The sequence below is a fragment of the Phalacrocorax aristotelis genome, chromosome 21 (assembly GCF_949628215.1).
Source record: "Phalacrocorax aristotelis chromosome 21, bGulAri2.1, whole genome shotgun sequence".
NCBI classification, from domain to species: Eukaryota; Metazoa; Chordata; class Aves; order Suliformes; family Phalacrocoracidae; genus Phalacrocorax; species Phalacrocorax aristotelis.
Window position 1 is genome coordinate 5,677,907 of NC_134296.1, and position 14,711 is coordinate 5,692,617.

A 14,711-nucleotide genomic window follows, 5' to 3' on the forward strand; every position below is an offset into this window, starting at 1 on the left:
GTGCACTTTTGCTCACACTCATTTCCCGCTGCCTGCCCTTCTGGTGCAAACCAGCAGTGATGGGTGGGCTGGAGCAGGGGATCTGCTGATCTGCAGTGGCTGCGAGTCTGGACCGCTCGCCCCCTGAAGAGGATGAACGTACCATAGAAACACTGACACGACCACCTTGAGGGAGGCTCCAGAGAATGTGAGCACTGAGCTCCCGCCCGTGACCGGGATGTCTGTGGTGGGCAAACTGGCTGTTAGCAGTCTATTGTTGTTCCAGCCAAACACTGGACACTTTTCTCAGGTTAGCCTCTGCTGAGGAATAAGCGCCTAGTGTTTTGAGGCTGCTGGAATAATGACCGTCATTTTAATGCCTTCCTCGGAGCTGCCCTGATCTCACCGAGAGCCGGGAAGGGAAGGGCCGAGTGAGAACTGACTGCACCGGGCTGTGGACACAGAGAAAGGCAAAATATACAAAGGCAGAACAAACCTCCTTTGTGCGCTCTTGTTACTGGGTTCATTGTCAGGGCTGGGACAAACGAGAGTGGAAATGTGCATCGAGCAAAACGGCTTTCCTTCCCACTTGCTCACCCGTGCATCAAGTACAGGTTATAAAGTCTCCAAAGGCTGGGCTTGCAGGAAGTTTTCTATAGCATTCACCCTTCCCAGGCTACCTTCGTGTCCGTTCGAGTCTCGGAGATCTGTGTGTGCACCATGTGGCTTGAGCCTGGCCTGCATCGTTGTCTCTTAACGACTTACCAAGGGGTAATTGCAATGCTGCAAATGAGGGATGGAAACCCTGCTGCACTGGGCGCTGTACACCCCGCAAGCCGGGCTTCTGCCTGCAAGGGTCTCACAACCGAGGAGGACGCAAGCAAACGGGGAGGGAGGAAGGGTGCGTCATCGTTCTTGATTTACAGCTGGGGAAACCGAGGCACGCCAAGAGGGTCAGAGCCGCAGTGGAAGCCAGTCTTGCGCATTTGCTACGGGATCATTTTTCCTCCCAAGCCTCCTCCAGACTGCAGACGTGAGAAGGGAGGACAGCGATCTCCTGGCTGCCATAGTCACATCCCTGCTGCGCTGCATTTGTTGTGATTGTGGAAGCCAGTAGTACAGGAGGAAAAAAATCGCAATGCAAGGATGGACTGACTCCCTGGGGACCCAAAGTTCCCTTTTCAATCATGCCCAGCACAGCCGCTGCCCTGGGATGATGGTCTTGCTGTTTGCTACAGGGCTCCCGTGGATTAATATGAATTGATTGCACTCCCTTCCCCACAGGACCTTGACCTCCTGGCAGGGAGCTCCCGGTGTAGGAGGAGAGGGAAAGGAGGAGGAGAAAGTCAGGCCCCCTGAATAGCAGAGCTGAGTGGTGGGAGGCAGATGTGGAAGGAGGAGAGCTAGCCTTGCTCGCTCCCCTCATTACTCACCTTTTGGGGAGCGTAATTGCTGCAAGCCGCTCTGTCTGACGGGCAGGGTCCGCTGCCCAAGGCAGAGGCTGAGCAGTATGCGGCCCCGGCTCTGCAGGGCCACGCCAGTCCTCGCTGCAGCTCAGAGCAGCCTCTGTCCATCTGAGCTAATCTACCCGGGCACTCGGACTGTGCTTTGCACCATCTGTCATGGGGAGGGAGCTTGTTACCCCAGGGAGGATTTCGTGCCGACAGCTGAGCATTGGGGGAGACGTTCATTTGGTGGTCAGGGGCTGATATCCTTCCCTGCCCCCCGCGACCTTGCCATGGTAGGATTCCCAGCTGCTGCAGATAATTCACCATCGCCCCTGGGATATGCTAGAGTCATCCCCGGCGTGCTTTAATTTCCCTGTGACTTGCCAGAACAGCCCCAAATCTCTCCCCGTCCCCCTCCGTACACCTCCCGAGGGCCCGGCATTGGCCCTGCCAAGGAAATTCTGAGCGGAGGAGGAATTCGAGCTGTGCTGAGCCCCTGTTTGCTCAGGAATGCGCACCTTGGAGGGGCCGAAATCTCTCCCATCGCCTGTGCACAGCAGTCTTGGCAGCTCGTGCGGCTTTTCCCTGCCCCTCCTCTGCGCTGGAGCTTGGGAAGGAGCACACGAGCTGGCCAAAACAGACCTGCTGCTGGCCGGTGGTGAGGGCTGCTTGGCACATGGGCTACGCTGGTGAGCTTTTGTTGCGTCTGACTTTTGTCTCCATGCCTTGCGATGTGAGGAGGGGCACGTATTCAACCGGTGCCTCCATGCGTTGTTTGTTTAGCCCTGCAGCCACACGCAACATTGCATGATAGCTGTGTTTGCAGAGCAAATAAGGCTCTACCAGCAGAATTCACCATTTCTCTGATACTTGCAGGAGTGAATCAATGCTACCTAATAGCTAGAAGTGTGAGCCGTAACTGCTGAATAGGACTGTTCATTTTGCCTTGTAAACACAACTGTTAATCTCTCTGGGGATAAAAAAAAAAAAGCTTAAAAAAGCATACTATTCCCTCCAAGCCTTCCACCCTTTCAGCTGGGAAATGGGGGCAGGAGTCTTAAAATGGGAAGAAAAAAATGGAGCCACTTATCATTTGTGAAAAGCAATAAAGTGGTTACTGCTTGAAAGCCTTGCTTCTGAGCCTCCGCAATATGCTGAAGGAAAAAGGGGACAGTTTCATGCACTGATGAGGGCTTGTCTGTGCCTAAAATACCTGTCTCTTGAATTCCACAGCACAGAGCCAGAGGGTTTTGCTGTACAAATGCAAGAGAGATTCATGTGGATAGTCGCAGCCCGAATGCCTATGGGAATAGTTCACTGAAAAATAGCGAGCGCGGTTATTGCTGGTGCAGCGAATATGGCTTTGAAAGCAGTTTAAAGAATCGTTAACATCTTGTCCTGATCATGTGATGAGCTTTCCTGACGGGATTCAGCTTTGGGCTCTTTGAAGTGTTTTAGCCAAGTATTTACTATCTGACTACATTACAGTAAATGCAGATCATTCACACTGCTGGATTTAATCCCCGTTCCTTGGCCAAACTCCAACCCCAGTGATTTCGGTTTTGCCTGTTGACGCCTAAATTCCTTATTGCCATTTTAGACTGCATCTTCCCATCGTGTCTTACCATACAACGTCATGTTTCTGCATGTTGTTAATCAGCCGGCTTCTTCCATCCCAGAGGTGACTACGGTTCAGGGGTTGCTGTAATTCCTTTCAAGATCCTTCAGGCTGTAAAACAAATGATGTCATTGCTTTGCTTAACAAGTGTCACTTTCTCTCAGAAAGTCAAGAAATGCCTCCGCTTCCTTTAGTACGCTCCTGCGAGTGGTGGAAAACAAGAGGCAGTCGCTAGCAATTCTTCCTTTGAAAGCCATGCCGGGGGAGAGGGCTGGGCGGCTCTGGTTAGCTGTGGAAGGAGGTGCCTTCTCTCGGAAGAAAAGCAGCCGGAGGGGGGACGAGGCCCCTCGCGCCCCGGGGTGCTGCCCAGGGCAGTGTGTGGGGAGGGGCGCCTGCTGGGAACCCCGCACTACCTGCCCCGTGCGATGTGCCGCAGCCTTGTAGCGCGCAGGTTGCGGGATGCCGTGCTCACAGGAGGGGAAGAAATCCCAGCTTTAGGGCACCTGGATCCAAATGGCCACTTGGGGCGGGACAAATTCCTCTCTGGGAGCAGAGGAAAGCTGAGAACAAGAACAGTCCCATAAATTCCAGCTGACAAACACTTTAATGTGAACCCCATCGCTAGGTGCCAAGTAGGTCCAGGTTTAGCTGGAAAAAACAGCCACAATTGCACAGAGCCATAAAGATAACGAGGACAGGGCAGGCTTGTGCATAGCAGGAGAGGTAGCTAGCGATGTCGGTGCTGTTTTTACCTCCATCCCACTTCCTCTCTGAGGAGGTTTATATTTAGCAGCCTGTAGCTGCCGGCACTCTAGTAGGTGGCAAAGGGGGGAAGGATTCGGACTGCAATTTGTGGAGCACAAATCTTTGTCGGTGCAAAGCTGCTTGCCTTCTAAACCATTCGCACTGTTTTGAGAAGGGTGAGTGGACACAGAGGAGGTGGAAAGACCCCTTCACCTCCCCTGCTTCTTCATTCACGTGGAGATGGAGTATCTTTTATATTCCCCGTACCTTTCCTGGTCCTGGAGTCGAGGGCCCTTCTGGAGGTTGTGGATTGCCTTGGTGGGGGATTGCCGGAGCAGGCATTGCTCAGCAGCTCATGCTGAGCATCTTCCCATGACCTTCTGGTCCTATGGTCTGACTTGTTCTCTTGACCATCCCCTCCCACTCCCTGCCAGGGTGGGACTTTGTCCTCAGCAGGGTGACTGCTGTCCTTTGGGCACAGCAGGCATGGGGGAGGGTGGGGGTTGAGCAGCATTGCAGCAGCCTCCAGCCCTCCAGCCCAGTCCCTCCCAGTCCCTGGCAGGGTGTCCTTTCCAGGGTGTCTGTCCTCCTTGGTCCTGCAAGTGTGTTATCCAGGAGCTGGGTACACTCCTTTCATCCGCTGTTAGGGGGTACAGAGCATTGCTAAATCTGTCTTGAAACACAGAGCCTTCCTCGCCAAGCTGTGATTTAAGCATCTTGGGGACTGGTGAGGGGCAGCTCTTTCTCTCTTCCCTGCCAGTTTCTGGTGAAGACAGCCTGGTATCTTCAGGTGGATTTGAAGTCAGGTAATTGCAGCACTTGCTGCTGCAAGTCTCTCCTTGCACTTGCCGTGTTATGGACTTGTGCAAGGGTCGCTCAGGATGGAGTTTATTAGTGTAACCTTCACCAGAGATACGTGGAAACTTGCTTATGCCCTAATTTGAAAGGGTAATCACTGGGGCTTATCTGAACATTAAAGTTGAAAGATTGTCTTTTGTCTGAGCCTCTGATGTACCTGCTGGGAGCATCACAGATTTCCCCTGAGCTCCTGTTTCCTGTTTGGGAGTAGAGCAGTGCCTAGCACAGGAGCCTCTGTTGCTTTTACTAGTGTCTCTTTAGCAGTGTCAGCATGCACAGCTGGAGCAAAACACTTCAGGTCAGCTTAGTTCTTTGGGTGCCTGCAACACTAGCAGCATTTCCACACACCAGCAGTGCCTCGGTTAAAACCTGCTTAGCTTGCAAGGAAGGGAGCCAGATCAGAGCCACGGGCTGGGAAAATGGTCTCCAAAGCAAGTGTCAAGCTTTGCCTTCCCTTCAGAAGAAGCAGCACTGCTTGGAGACTTTATTCTTGGCCACGAGGAAAGCACCAGCATGGAGGCTTTGCTACTGCAGCATTCACTAGTGCCAGCATCTTTGTTGGCAAAGCATGTTTCTGTAGTGCTGAGAAAACATTTGAATGTCTGAAGCCTGAAGTGGATGTGTCTAGCATCCTCCTGCCTTGCTTTGCAACTCAAAGCAGCCTCCAGCCTCCCTTCCCACCCCCAGCCAATTACCCCAGCCCTGATTCCAGGTGCACAAGCATTGCAGTCGAGCCTTCAGCTGTAGGTTTTTTGCAACATTAGAGGTGGGAGGTGAGTGAGGATGGCTGAGGGGTGTGAGTCCCCAGGATTCAGGTGAATCCGGGGATTTTCAGGGGATTGCACCCACAGCGGGGTACCATGCCTCACAGCAGAGCAGGGCAGACACGCAAACAGAGTGTTTATATTGCTGATGGGTAATCTTTTAAGCTTTCAGATGCAGGCATGTCAGCCCAAGTGTTCCCGTTGCCCTGGCGACGCGATGCATTAGCTCCCGGATGCTGTGTCTGATCGCATCAGGCTGGAATGGGATCACCGTTTGTTTGTGCTGATAAGCCCCCGAGGGGGCTGGGAAGGAGTGGGGAGAGCCAGGGAAGAGGGCTGCTCAGCTGCAAGTGGGGACACCTCGGAGCAGGGGGCCGACCCGCTCCAGGGGTGCGGGAGAAGTCGTGGGATGTGTGTGACGGTACAGGAAAGAACTGCTTTGTGTAGCTTTTGATGCCTGTTTGGTACCACGGGATGATTTTTCCCTTAAGATCATCCCTTAGGCTGGTGGGTGAGAGTAGCATTGAAGGAGTCCAGTGCTGTTAATTGGAGATCCCCCGGCAGACAGGTGAGAGGGTCGAGATGATAAAGGCCGGTGGAGGGGCAGCCCTACACTCATCAGATTGGGTAGGGGAGAGGGACAGACCCAAACTCCTCGGGCCTGGGACTGGAAGGGGTAAAGCTGTGGCTGGCTGCGGGTGAGGCACTGATGTTTGCAGGTCTGGGGAGCATTGGCTCTTTGCTAGGTCTGCGCTCGGCAGGAGGAATAACACCCGAGGCGGAGGGACCAAACCCTGCGCGGACAGCTCTTGCAGCCCGGTCCTGTGTGTGCTGCTGAGCTACGGACAGGCCTCCAAGAGCCAATGTAGGAAAGGTGAAGCGGTGTGTGGCTCTGAGCTGCCCAGAGTGAGCTCCCTCAGCCTGCTCGTGTGGCTGCTCGGGCTCAGCACGCTTTGCCATGTGCCCCTTGAGGGTTTTCTTCGTTTAAGGGTTTTATTGCTTTAATTGGATCCCTGGCTAAGGCGATTCTAATGCCCGTACAGGATGAGTCATTCAAGAGCTTGTGAGCAAGCTGTGAGCTCGAAGCATCTCCCCTTGCTGTGGCTCTCAGGGATCCCCCCAGCCGGTACCAGCTCCGCTCAGCATTTTGCTGCTGGCTCAGGAAGTCTTTCTCGCAAGGGCAAAGCAAAGACCAAACTGCTGGGGGAGAGGTGCCTCCTTGTACAGGGAGGAGTGTGGACTTGAATCTTTTCTGTCTCTATTTATTCTTTGTTGCTTTCCTTCATTTCCACCCTGCTTTTCCCTGTTCCAGGCATTCCTGGAGTTTCTAGGGATGCTATAAGGTGCAGCCTGTGTTGGTACTTGTGATTCAGTGTGCACAGCTCTGCGCTGGGCTCATCTCTGGTAACTAGCTCAGAAAAAGCCCGCTGTACCTCTTGGCCACAGTCGGCTCTTAAATTCATGAGGAACCTGATTCTCCTGGTGACTACATGGCTCCTCTTTTGCTCTGACACAGCAGCGGTGCCTGGGAGAAGAGGATGTCTCCAGGGACCCCTGGAGACCCCCCATCAGGGGAAATTTGGGTTGGGGTGTTGCCAGGCCCAAGGAGCAGGAGCTGTGGGGCCGGAGGGCTGTCCCATGCATCATCCGACCCTCTCAGCCTGCTCTCTCCTCTTCCCGCAGGGCTCTGCCATCCCTGGCACCACAAGGTAAAATGAACAAGATGAAAAATTTCAAGCGGAGGTTTTCCCTCTCGGTTCCTCGGACGGAGACCATCGAGGAGTCTCTGACGGAGTTCACGGAGCAGTTCAACCAGCTCAACAACCGGAGGAATGAAGGTAAGGAGCCCTTGGGCCCCTGCCAGGGTGCTGGGACCGGTTGGGAGCACCTGGGGTCAGCGCTGCCAGCGAGCATCTCCACTCCAGCCCCCTGGCCTTTCTCTGGGTGCGTTGACATGTGGAAAGTTACTGCCCCTTTTGTCGGTGTTGCTTTCCCCATCTATCCAGCAGGATTAATAATGCCTTGTTATTAAATATGATCTGTAGAGATATTTATACTTACATAAGGAAAGCCCTACAGAAGGGAAAGGTATTTGCACAAAACAGAGAGGAATGACACATCTGTGGTTAAGGTAGAGAGTGTGAAAGTGTGGGATCTCCTGCCTGCCCAAAAGTGCCAGTGGTCTTTGAGCCCTCTCTTCAGGGCTCAAGGCTGACACTTCCACCAAGTCAAAGGCACTGCTCTCTCTGTTCAGGGAGCATCTGGGACTCGCTGAACCGTCCTTCGCTCCTGGACCCGCAGCCTTCTCCTGGTGTGCAGTTTTCAAGGTCCCAGGGAGCCGGGAGGCTTAGGGTTAACACCTCCATGAGCAGAACAGGGTGCATCCCTTCTGCAAACAGAGCAGCTGCCTCACTGCAGGCTGGGGCAGGCTCTGCCGTCTCCGGCTACGGGCATATCAAGGGAGAGGCAATGCTTGAGGCATAAACCGGGAAGAGATCGCATCGAGGCGGCTGTGCATGGACAAGCAGGCAGAGCCGCTGACAGGCAGGCATTTGGAAACCTGATAAAGTTAGACTTAATTCATCGGGGGTAAATTCGCTGCTGCGGGTGCAAGGCTGAACCGCTCCTGGCGATCACGTCATGCGTTTGCCGCTGCCTCCTACCAAAACAACTCGCTTTGCCACAGGCCAGCCCGTTCATGTGTCGGTGCCCTCAGCCCCGCTCGGGTCATGTTCAAGCTTTTTTCCCCCTCACCCTGCAGCCACAATTGCTAGAAACTTTTGCTGCAAGCAGGGGCTGAGGCCATGATGCAATTGCCTGGCATTCGCGTCTGCCCCAGCAGGGAGGGACCGTCTCTCTGCCAGCTAACCTGCTTGAAAGAAGAGATGCAGTAACCTAATTTAGAGCTGGCTTTCCTCACTCCTGCAGCTCCTGACATTCCTCTTATCCCTCTAGACACCCAGGCTGCCCTGAACAGCATCCCTTCACGGCCTCCTTCCCTGCTCCCCCCTGCACACACCTCCCCTCATACCCGAGCAAGCACCAAGGACTATAATTAGACTTGAGCCCTTAATTAGATGTGCAGAAGCTGTGAGGATAAAATGGTGTAAGGCTAAGAAAGTCCTGGGCACTGACAGCTGCTGCTGCTGTTGCCTTCCCTGGGGGACCTCTGCTCTGGGATGTCTGAGCCGGGGCTTGTTATCTCTGCCGTGCAAACCGAGGCTTTGTTGGAGAGGCGATTTCCCCATTCTTCTGCTTTACATTTATTCCTTCATCACAGTTATTCCTTTGCCCTTGAATGGCAAACCAGGGCATAGAGCAGCTGCCTGTCCACCCCCCCTGCTTTTGATCTCGCTCTCGAGGTAGCCGGGAAAGAATAAGGGCAAAGTCAGAGCAGACTGAGCCTGGGCCCAGGACGGAGGGTGTTCCCGACCCTGTGGGTAGAGGTTGGACAAGAACTAGACTGCGAGGTATGATTAGGAGATCCTCCTGCCTGGGCCTGGGAAGGCACCAGGGGCTCAGGGTTTGCCAGCACCGCCCCGAGCCGGCTGGTGTACGTGCACATGGGGTACAGCTCCTCATGTGCCGTTACGGGACGCCCCAGTGCCAGCCTGGTATATCCCTCCCTGCCTGAATGTGACCCTTTCTGGCCCCCTGCCACAGCTTTTCCTCCCCAGTGCCCCCTGCTCCCTGGTGCCCGGTTCCCAGTTTGCACCCGAGCCCTCTCCCAAGCAGGGCAGACAAAACGCGCTGCCCCTGCCGTACCCACCACCCTGAGCCTGCTCCCTCCTGCCCGAGATCTCTTGATTAAGTTTCCCTTAGGGATTGTAAACAACCCCAAGAAGTCACCTCCACAGTGCCCTTAATCTCCATCTCCTGCAGGCTGCGGCTGTTGTTTATGAAGAGCCCTGACAACCACATTTGTCTGAGGCATCTCTTCAGCCGTTTAATAAACCCCTCCTGGCTGGGAGCTCTTTGCCTACAGCCCTGTGCCAAGAGGACTTGGCGTGGGCTCGGCAGGGGGAAGGTGGAGGCACCAGTGCCGGGGGGCAGAGCTGGGGGGCCACAAGCCCCAGCACTCAGGGGTGAGGAGGCATCAGGGCATGGTGTGGGAGTGTGATGCTTCAGATGTGTAGCAGGACAGGATCATTTTGGTGATGCTGGAGGGGATGAGCAGGATGTTTATGTGCAAGTTGCTTTTTGCAGGGATTGGTGGTGAGGTTTAGACCTGCTGGGAGCTGGAGAGGGCTCTGACTTTAGGGAGGCAGCAGTCCTCTCCGAGGCATTGGTCTCTTACAGATGGAGAAATCAAGGTGCAAAGAGGCAAAATGACTTTGCCACAGTTGTGCAGAAGGCTGGTGGCAGAGCTGAGGCTAGAGCCGTGGCAGGCACTCTTGTGCTGCTTCTCTTCCCCATGAAACAAGGAAAAGCTTTGCTTTGGGTCTCACCTTCTTTGCTCAGCACCTCTGAACGTGCCCCTGGGGCTGTCTCTGCTGCCTGCATGGCAGGCAGGCTTGCCTGCAGTGATCTTTCCTCTCCTGGTGAGCGAATAACCCATGACATTTCAGGCACTGTGATCACTCGCTCCAGAAAAGCGTGCTAATCACAGCAGAGATCAGCACATCATTTTCTCTTTCATCACCTCACACAGCTCCTCAGGGAATTGCTTGCAGTTTTTATTTTTCCCTCCAGCATCAGAAATCACAGGTTATCAGCATTCACAGGTCATGGTAGTCTGCAAATCCCACACTCCAGTGGCTGTGAGTGCCTCCATGTGTCCTTGGGGAGGAGGGTGATGCAGAAGCCAGAAGACCTTTTCATTAGGTGCTCCAAAAGCCTGTGCAGAGCTGCTCTGACTCTGGCAACAGGACAAGGCAAGGCCTTCTCATAGGTAGAAACCCGCCTCGCCTGTTGGTGGTGTGGTGGGAAATCCCCAGCTCTGTCCTCCCCATCCCGTAATTCCCATGACTTCACCCACAGAAGCTGATAAAACGAGGCCTGAGAGAAGCAGAGCTGGCAAATGGAAAAGCAAACAGCTTTCCAGCCTGAACACATCCCGTCACAGGCAATGTCACCTTGATGGAGTCTGATGATGCAGAGAGGGAAAGGGGGTGCCTGTGGTCAGAGCCTGATTCACTCACAGCCTGAATTGGGGCATCTGACGCCCCTCCACCCTGCCGTGCATCCCTCCCCTGAGCAGCACGGCCTTTTCTTGGCCACAGCAGCCGCTCAGCTGCAGAGGCAGAGGTGGAAGAAAGCCCCTGGGTTAAGGAGAGCCCAGGCTGGGCTCTGTGCAATATCTGATACCCTTGACAAAGACCAGCACCATCTCCACATCCTCAGAGATAGGGAACCTTCTCCATGGCTGCTGCAGCCTCGCGTTAAGGCTGAAGGCAAGGAGGCTCCTTCCTTTCCTCCTGGGCTTCCCCAGTCACGCATTTCTCTCCATACTCCAGATTTTCAGAGGTCTCGGGTCTTGGTGTCTCCCATTTGCTCTGATAAGAGCTGGTGGCATTCAGAGCAGCTCCTATCTGTGCCAGGGCTTTGCCCCACAACAGCCTAGTCTGTCCCCCGAGGCCAAATAAGGTCTCAGTATTCAGGTTGCAAAGCCTGCATAACTCCCAGTTTGCAATGGCATAAATTAGAGCCTGATCTGGCCTTTGGAGTGCAAGGCCGCAGAGAAGTGATGATGAGGGGGAGGAAGGAGGATGAATAATCCAAGACCTGAGTGCAGCCCTGCCTCATGAGTATAACAGAGCTTTGAGAAGAGAGCTTGCACTTAGCAAAGTAATTAAAAGTTATAAATCGGGCAAGCAGTGAAGGGTTCTGGCCCCTTTCCTTGGGAGATCAAAGCTTGTTTTGGCAGAGGCAGTGTTTAAATATATTTATAAAGAAAGGTGGGAGGCTTGTCAAAGGCAGCCTCTGTGTCTGCGGTCTCACTTTAATTTGCTTTGATATCCCATGCAGCCTTATTATTTGCAGAGTGTCAGGGCTCACTGTCATCCACATGAAATGCCGAGCAGAATCGAACAGGCCTTCCCGTTTGCATGCCCACAGCTTCACATCTCCTCCCGCGAGCACCTGGCAAGGTCCTCCAAGCCCAGGGGCAGCCCCAGCCTTGCGAGAGCATCTCTGTGGGACTGGGTGTCCCTGGGTGCTGCGGGCACCTCGCAGTGACACAGAATGGACTGGGCTGGCACAACCCGCCTGCCCTCCCTGGCCCCAGGGCAGCCAAAACACCTTTCCCCTCATCTCTGCAAGTCTTCTGCATATTTTTACATGCTTTTCCCATCCTGTGGTAGGTCACATCTGTGTATCCCATCCCCTTTTGCATGCACAGGAATGGCCGGGTTGTGATCTTACCTCTGGCTTTACATCTGATACTCTTGTAGATGAGGAGAGATTGACACTAACCTACCTGCTGGGCTGCTGGTCCAGAGTGACAGTGCTCCTGGTTTGCACCTTTCAGGAACAGGCTGCATCTTTTACCAAGTCTTCGGGCTTGTTTATCTATGGGAACCAGCACAAATTCACCCAAACTATCGTTTAAAGTGGATTAGTTGAACTCTGTTCGGTCAGATTTTAAATGGCCTTTTGGGTTTTTGGTTTTTTTTCCAGATAATTTGCTTAGGAATTGAGCAAGTTAAAAAGATTTGATTCAGTTTAATTGATCCATGTTAATTTTATACCTGTGGTTAAATCAGGGTAAGTTTCCTAACTGTTCCTGCACAGACAGATGGCCAGAAAGGGACAGGGGCCAGAGTCCCGCAGCAATCCTGGGGGAAGGGGTGACTTTGCCTGTCCGCCCAAAAACGCCTGGCACTGTTTCAGATGATCCCAGGCCCAGTGGATTGGGCTGAACTTGTCCTTTAGGTGTGGGCTGCCTGTCGAGGACACCCTGCATCCCTTAGTTTGCAGGTCCCCTGATCCTCCAGTGACCATGGCACAAAACCACATCTTTTCCCAGGTCACTTGCCTGCCACCTCTCATCCGTCAGATGAGCAAACTGGAGCCAGGTCCCAGCCCTGCTCACCGCCCCGTGAAAGCCAGCCCTCCCTCTCTAGTCCTCAGCAATGAGATCATCGCTGGCTGCCTGAGCACACTGGGATCGGTGGGCTGAAATCTGCATTAGGCACAGCAGGGGATTGTCTCTGTGCAGCTCAGGGAAAGGGCTTGGCAAGGGGCAGGGCTCGGTGGCTCAGCCTGGGACACCACAGGTCCTGCCTGGGGAGTTTCCCTCCTGCAGTGTGCCTCCTTGCTCTGGGAAATAGCTGCGGGGTGCCTGGATGCGTGGAGGACACCGGTGCTTTATGGCAGGGCCCTTGGACCCCAGAGGCCTCGCTCGGAGCGTAGCTGGCCATCGGCGAGGGGACAAAAGGGTCATCCCCTGCATTTCAGAGGGAGATGCATCCCTCCCCTGGGGAGGTGGTTCTCCTCCCTCCCAGCACATCCAGTTAGTGCTGCCTCCCTCTGAATGGCCCCTTGGAAACAAGCAGCATCCGTGTGAATCGGGGGAATCCACTTCGCTGGGGTCCAGGCGACCTGCGTTGAACTCGTCAGTGCTTTGCGGTGCCGCTGTCTGGGTCTATGCGTGCCAGAATATTCCTGCCAACCAGCTGTTAATTACAGAGTGAGGAGGTTTAAGTGCAAGCCTCAAACTGGAGACCAGAGGGAGTTCAATGGCTTATTTTGTTCTGATTTCTTGCTTCTTTCAAGGTTTTTTGGGCTCAGTGAGGCTTCACACCTGGAGTCCCAAGAGAAGAGTTATTTTTCTGAGCTGCTTTCGTTTTCAAGAGAGCTTTTGTGTGTCTGGCTAAGTGCAGCAGGTTGGGGCAGGAAAGCCTGGAGTGTTTTGTTTTGCAGTAAGTGACTCTGCAGCCTTTAATCCCAAACACCTTCTGAGAAACGGTCACATCCTTGGAGGAAAGTACCCTGATGTCTGTTAGTTTTGGTGGTTCCTGAGGCAGATTAGGTACGTGTGCTTGTGAACTCCCCAGAAGCAGGGCTGTCTTTCTGTTTTGCTTTTGTACGGACCTAGCACAGAGGGACCCAGAGCCACAGTCAGGCACCGAGGTGTTCCTGAAGTGCAAATCGTGTTTTGCCTTATGTGACGTTCGTGAAGATAAGGTTGGGAAGTTAAGGCAAATACTCGCCCCGTGCAAAACCCCGTGGTGCTGCTGCTGAGGGCTGAGCTGCCTGGCAGTGCTGCCTGGCGAGCTGAGCACTGGATTGGGACCTGGGAGATCTGAGTGGCCTTGGGTGCGAAGCAGTTCCCCTCTCTGCATCCCCCACCCTGTCAGGGGTCAGAAGAGACCTTCGTTGCAGGGGGCTGCGTGAGGGTGCTTTGGGGGTGCTGCTGAGCAGAGCTGTGTGGGTGGTGATGCACCAGGAGTCTGGAGCAAAAAGCAGGTATTCCTTCTGCCTCCTGGATATAGTGAAGGAAGAAGACTTTCCCATGCCCCAGAGCATCTCTGGACCTCCCTGCCCTGCTTTCACTCTCTTTTCTCCAAAGCAAGTGCCTTGGGCCTTGGCACTTCTGCTACCACTCCAGCAGCTCACTCTTCTTTCTCTTTGTCCTCAGACCTGGCCCAAGGGCACCTGCAGCTGGGACACCTGGGCAGGGACTTCCGAGCAGACACCAGCCCCATCTCCCCCCCAGAGGCAGAAAGCCAGTCCCCGATGGCTGTGCGCTACCGCAACAACGACCAGCGCCGCTTCTCCATGGAGGCAAGTACCGCTGCAGGCTGGAGCAGGCAGAAGGGACGCGGCAGGTTCTGGTTGTCACCCGCCTGCTGCCTGGAAGAGCCAGTGTTTGATTTGTGGGGACCTGGCAGTCTCAGACATGAGGCCTGCCATCCTCTTGGGTGCACTCAGCGTGACTCCCATGGTACCTGACAAATCCCAGTGCGCATCCCCATGCACACCCCTTCCCTTTTCCTTTGACTAAGGGTCTAAGGGTCCCACAGATGCTGCACCCATTGCTTTGGCATTAGTATCAGCTCTGGTTAGAGAGCTCTTCCCCTTGAATGTCTCTGGACAGTCCTCCTTTCATCAGATGCATTCATCACCCACTCTTCTGGCCCCCTCTGCAGGATGTCAGCAAGCGTCTCTCCCTGCCCATGGACATCCGCCTGCCCCCGGAGTTCTTGCAGAAGCTGCAGATGGAGAGCCCGGAGTTCCCCAAGCCCCTCAGCAGGATGTCCCGACGGGCTTCCCTCGTAAGTCTCACTGTGCAGAGCGAGCAGTGCCGGGCACAGCATCTTGCTTCATGCGTACAAGTCCCAGCCGGCAGATGCCGAT

The 14,711-nt window shown here is 54.3% G+C and overlaps 1 protein-coding gene across 4 annotated transcripts in view; it reads left to right on the forward strand.

The window, feature by feature from the left end:
- Positions 1 to 14,711, forward strand: part of CDK18 (cyclin dependent kinase 18) — a 39,920-nt gene that overhangs the window by 14,172 nt on the left and 11,037 nt on the right. For 3 of the 4 annotated variants that reach the window (XM_075115203.1, XM_075115204.1, XM_075115205.1), the window contains 3 exons: positions 7,095 to 7,249; positions 13,993 to 14,138; positions 14,504 to 14,629. In XM_075115203.1, the coding sequence (XP_074971304.1) occupies positions 7,126 to 7,249; positions 13,993 to 14,138; positions 14,504 to 14,629 (396 nt within the window). In that variant the 5' untranslated portion in view covers positions 7,095 to 7,125. Of the gene's footprint in view, positions 1 to 1,832; positions 2,117 to 7,094; positions 7,250 to 13,992; positions 14,139 to 14,503; positions 14,630 to 14,711 lie in introns of those variants that run through there. The other variant, XM_075115201.1, reaches the window with a different exon arrangement.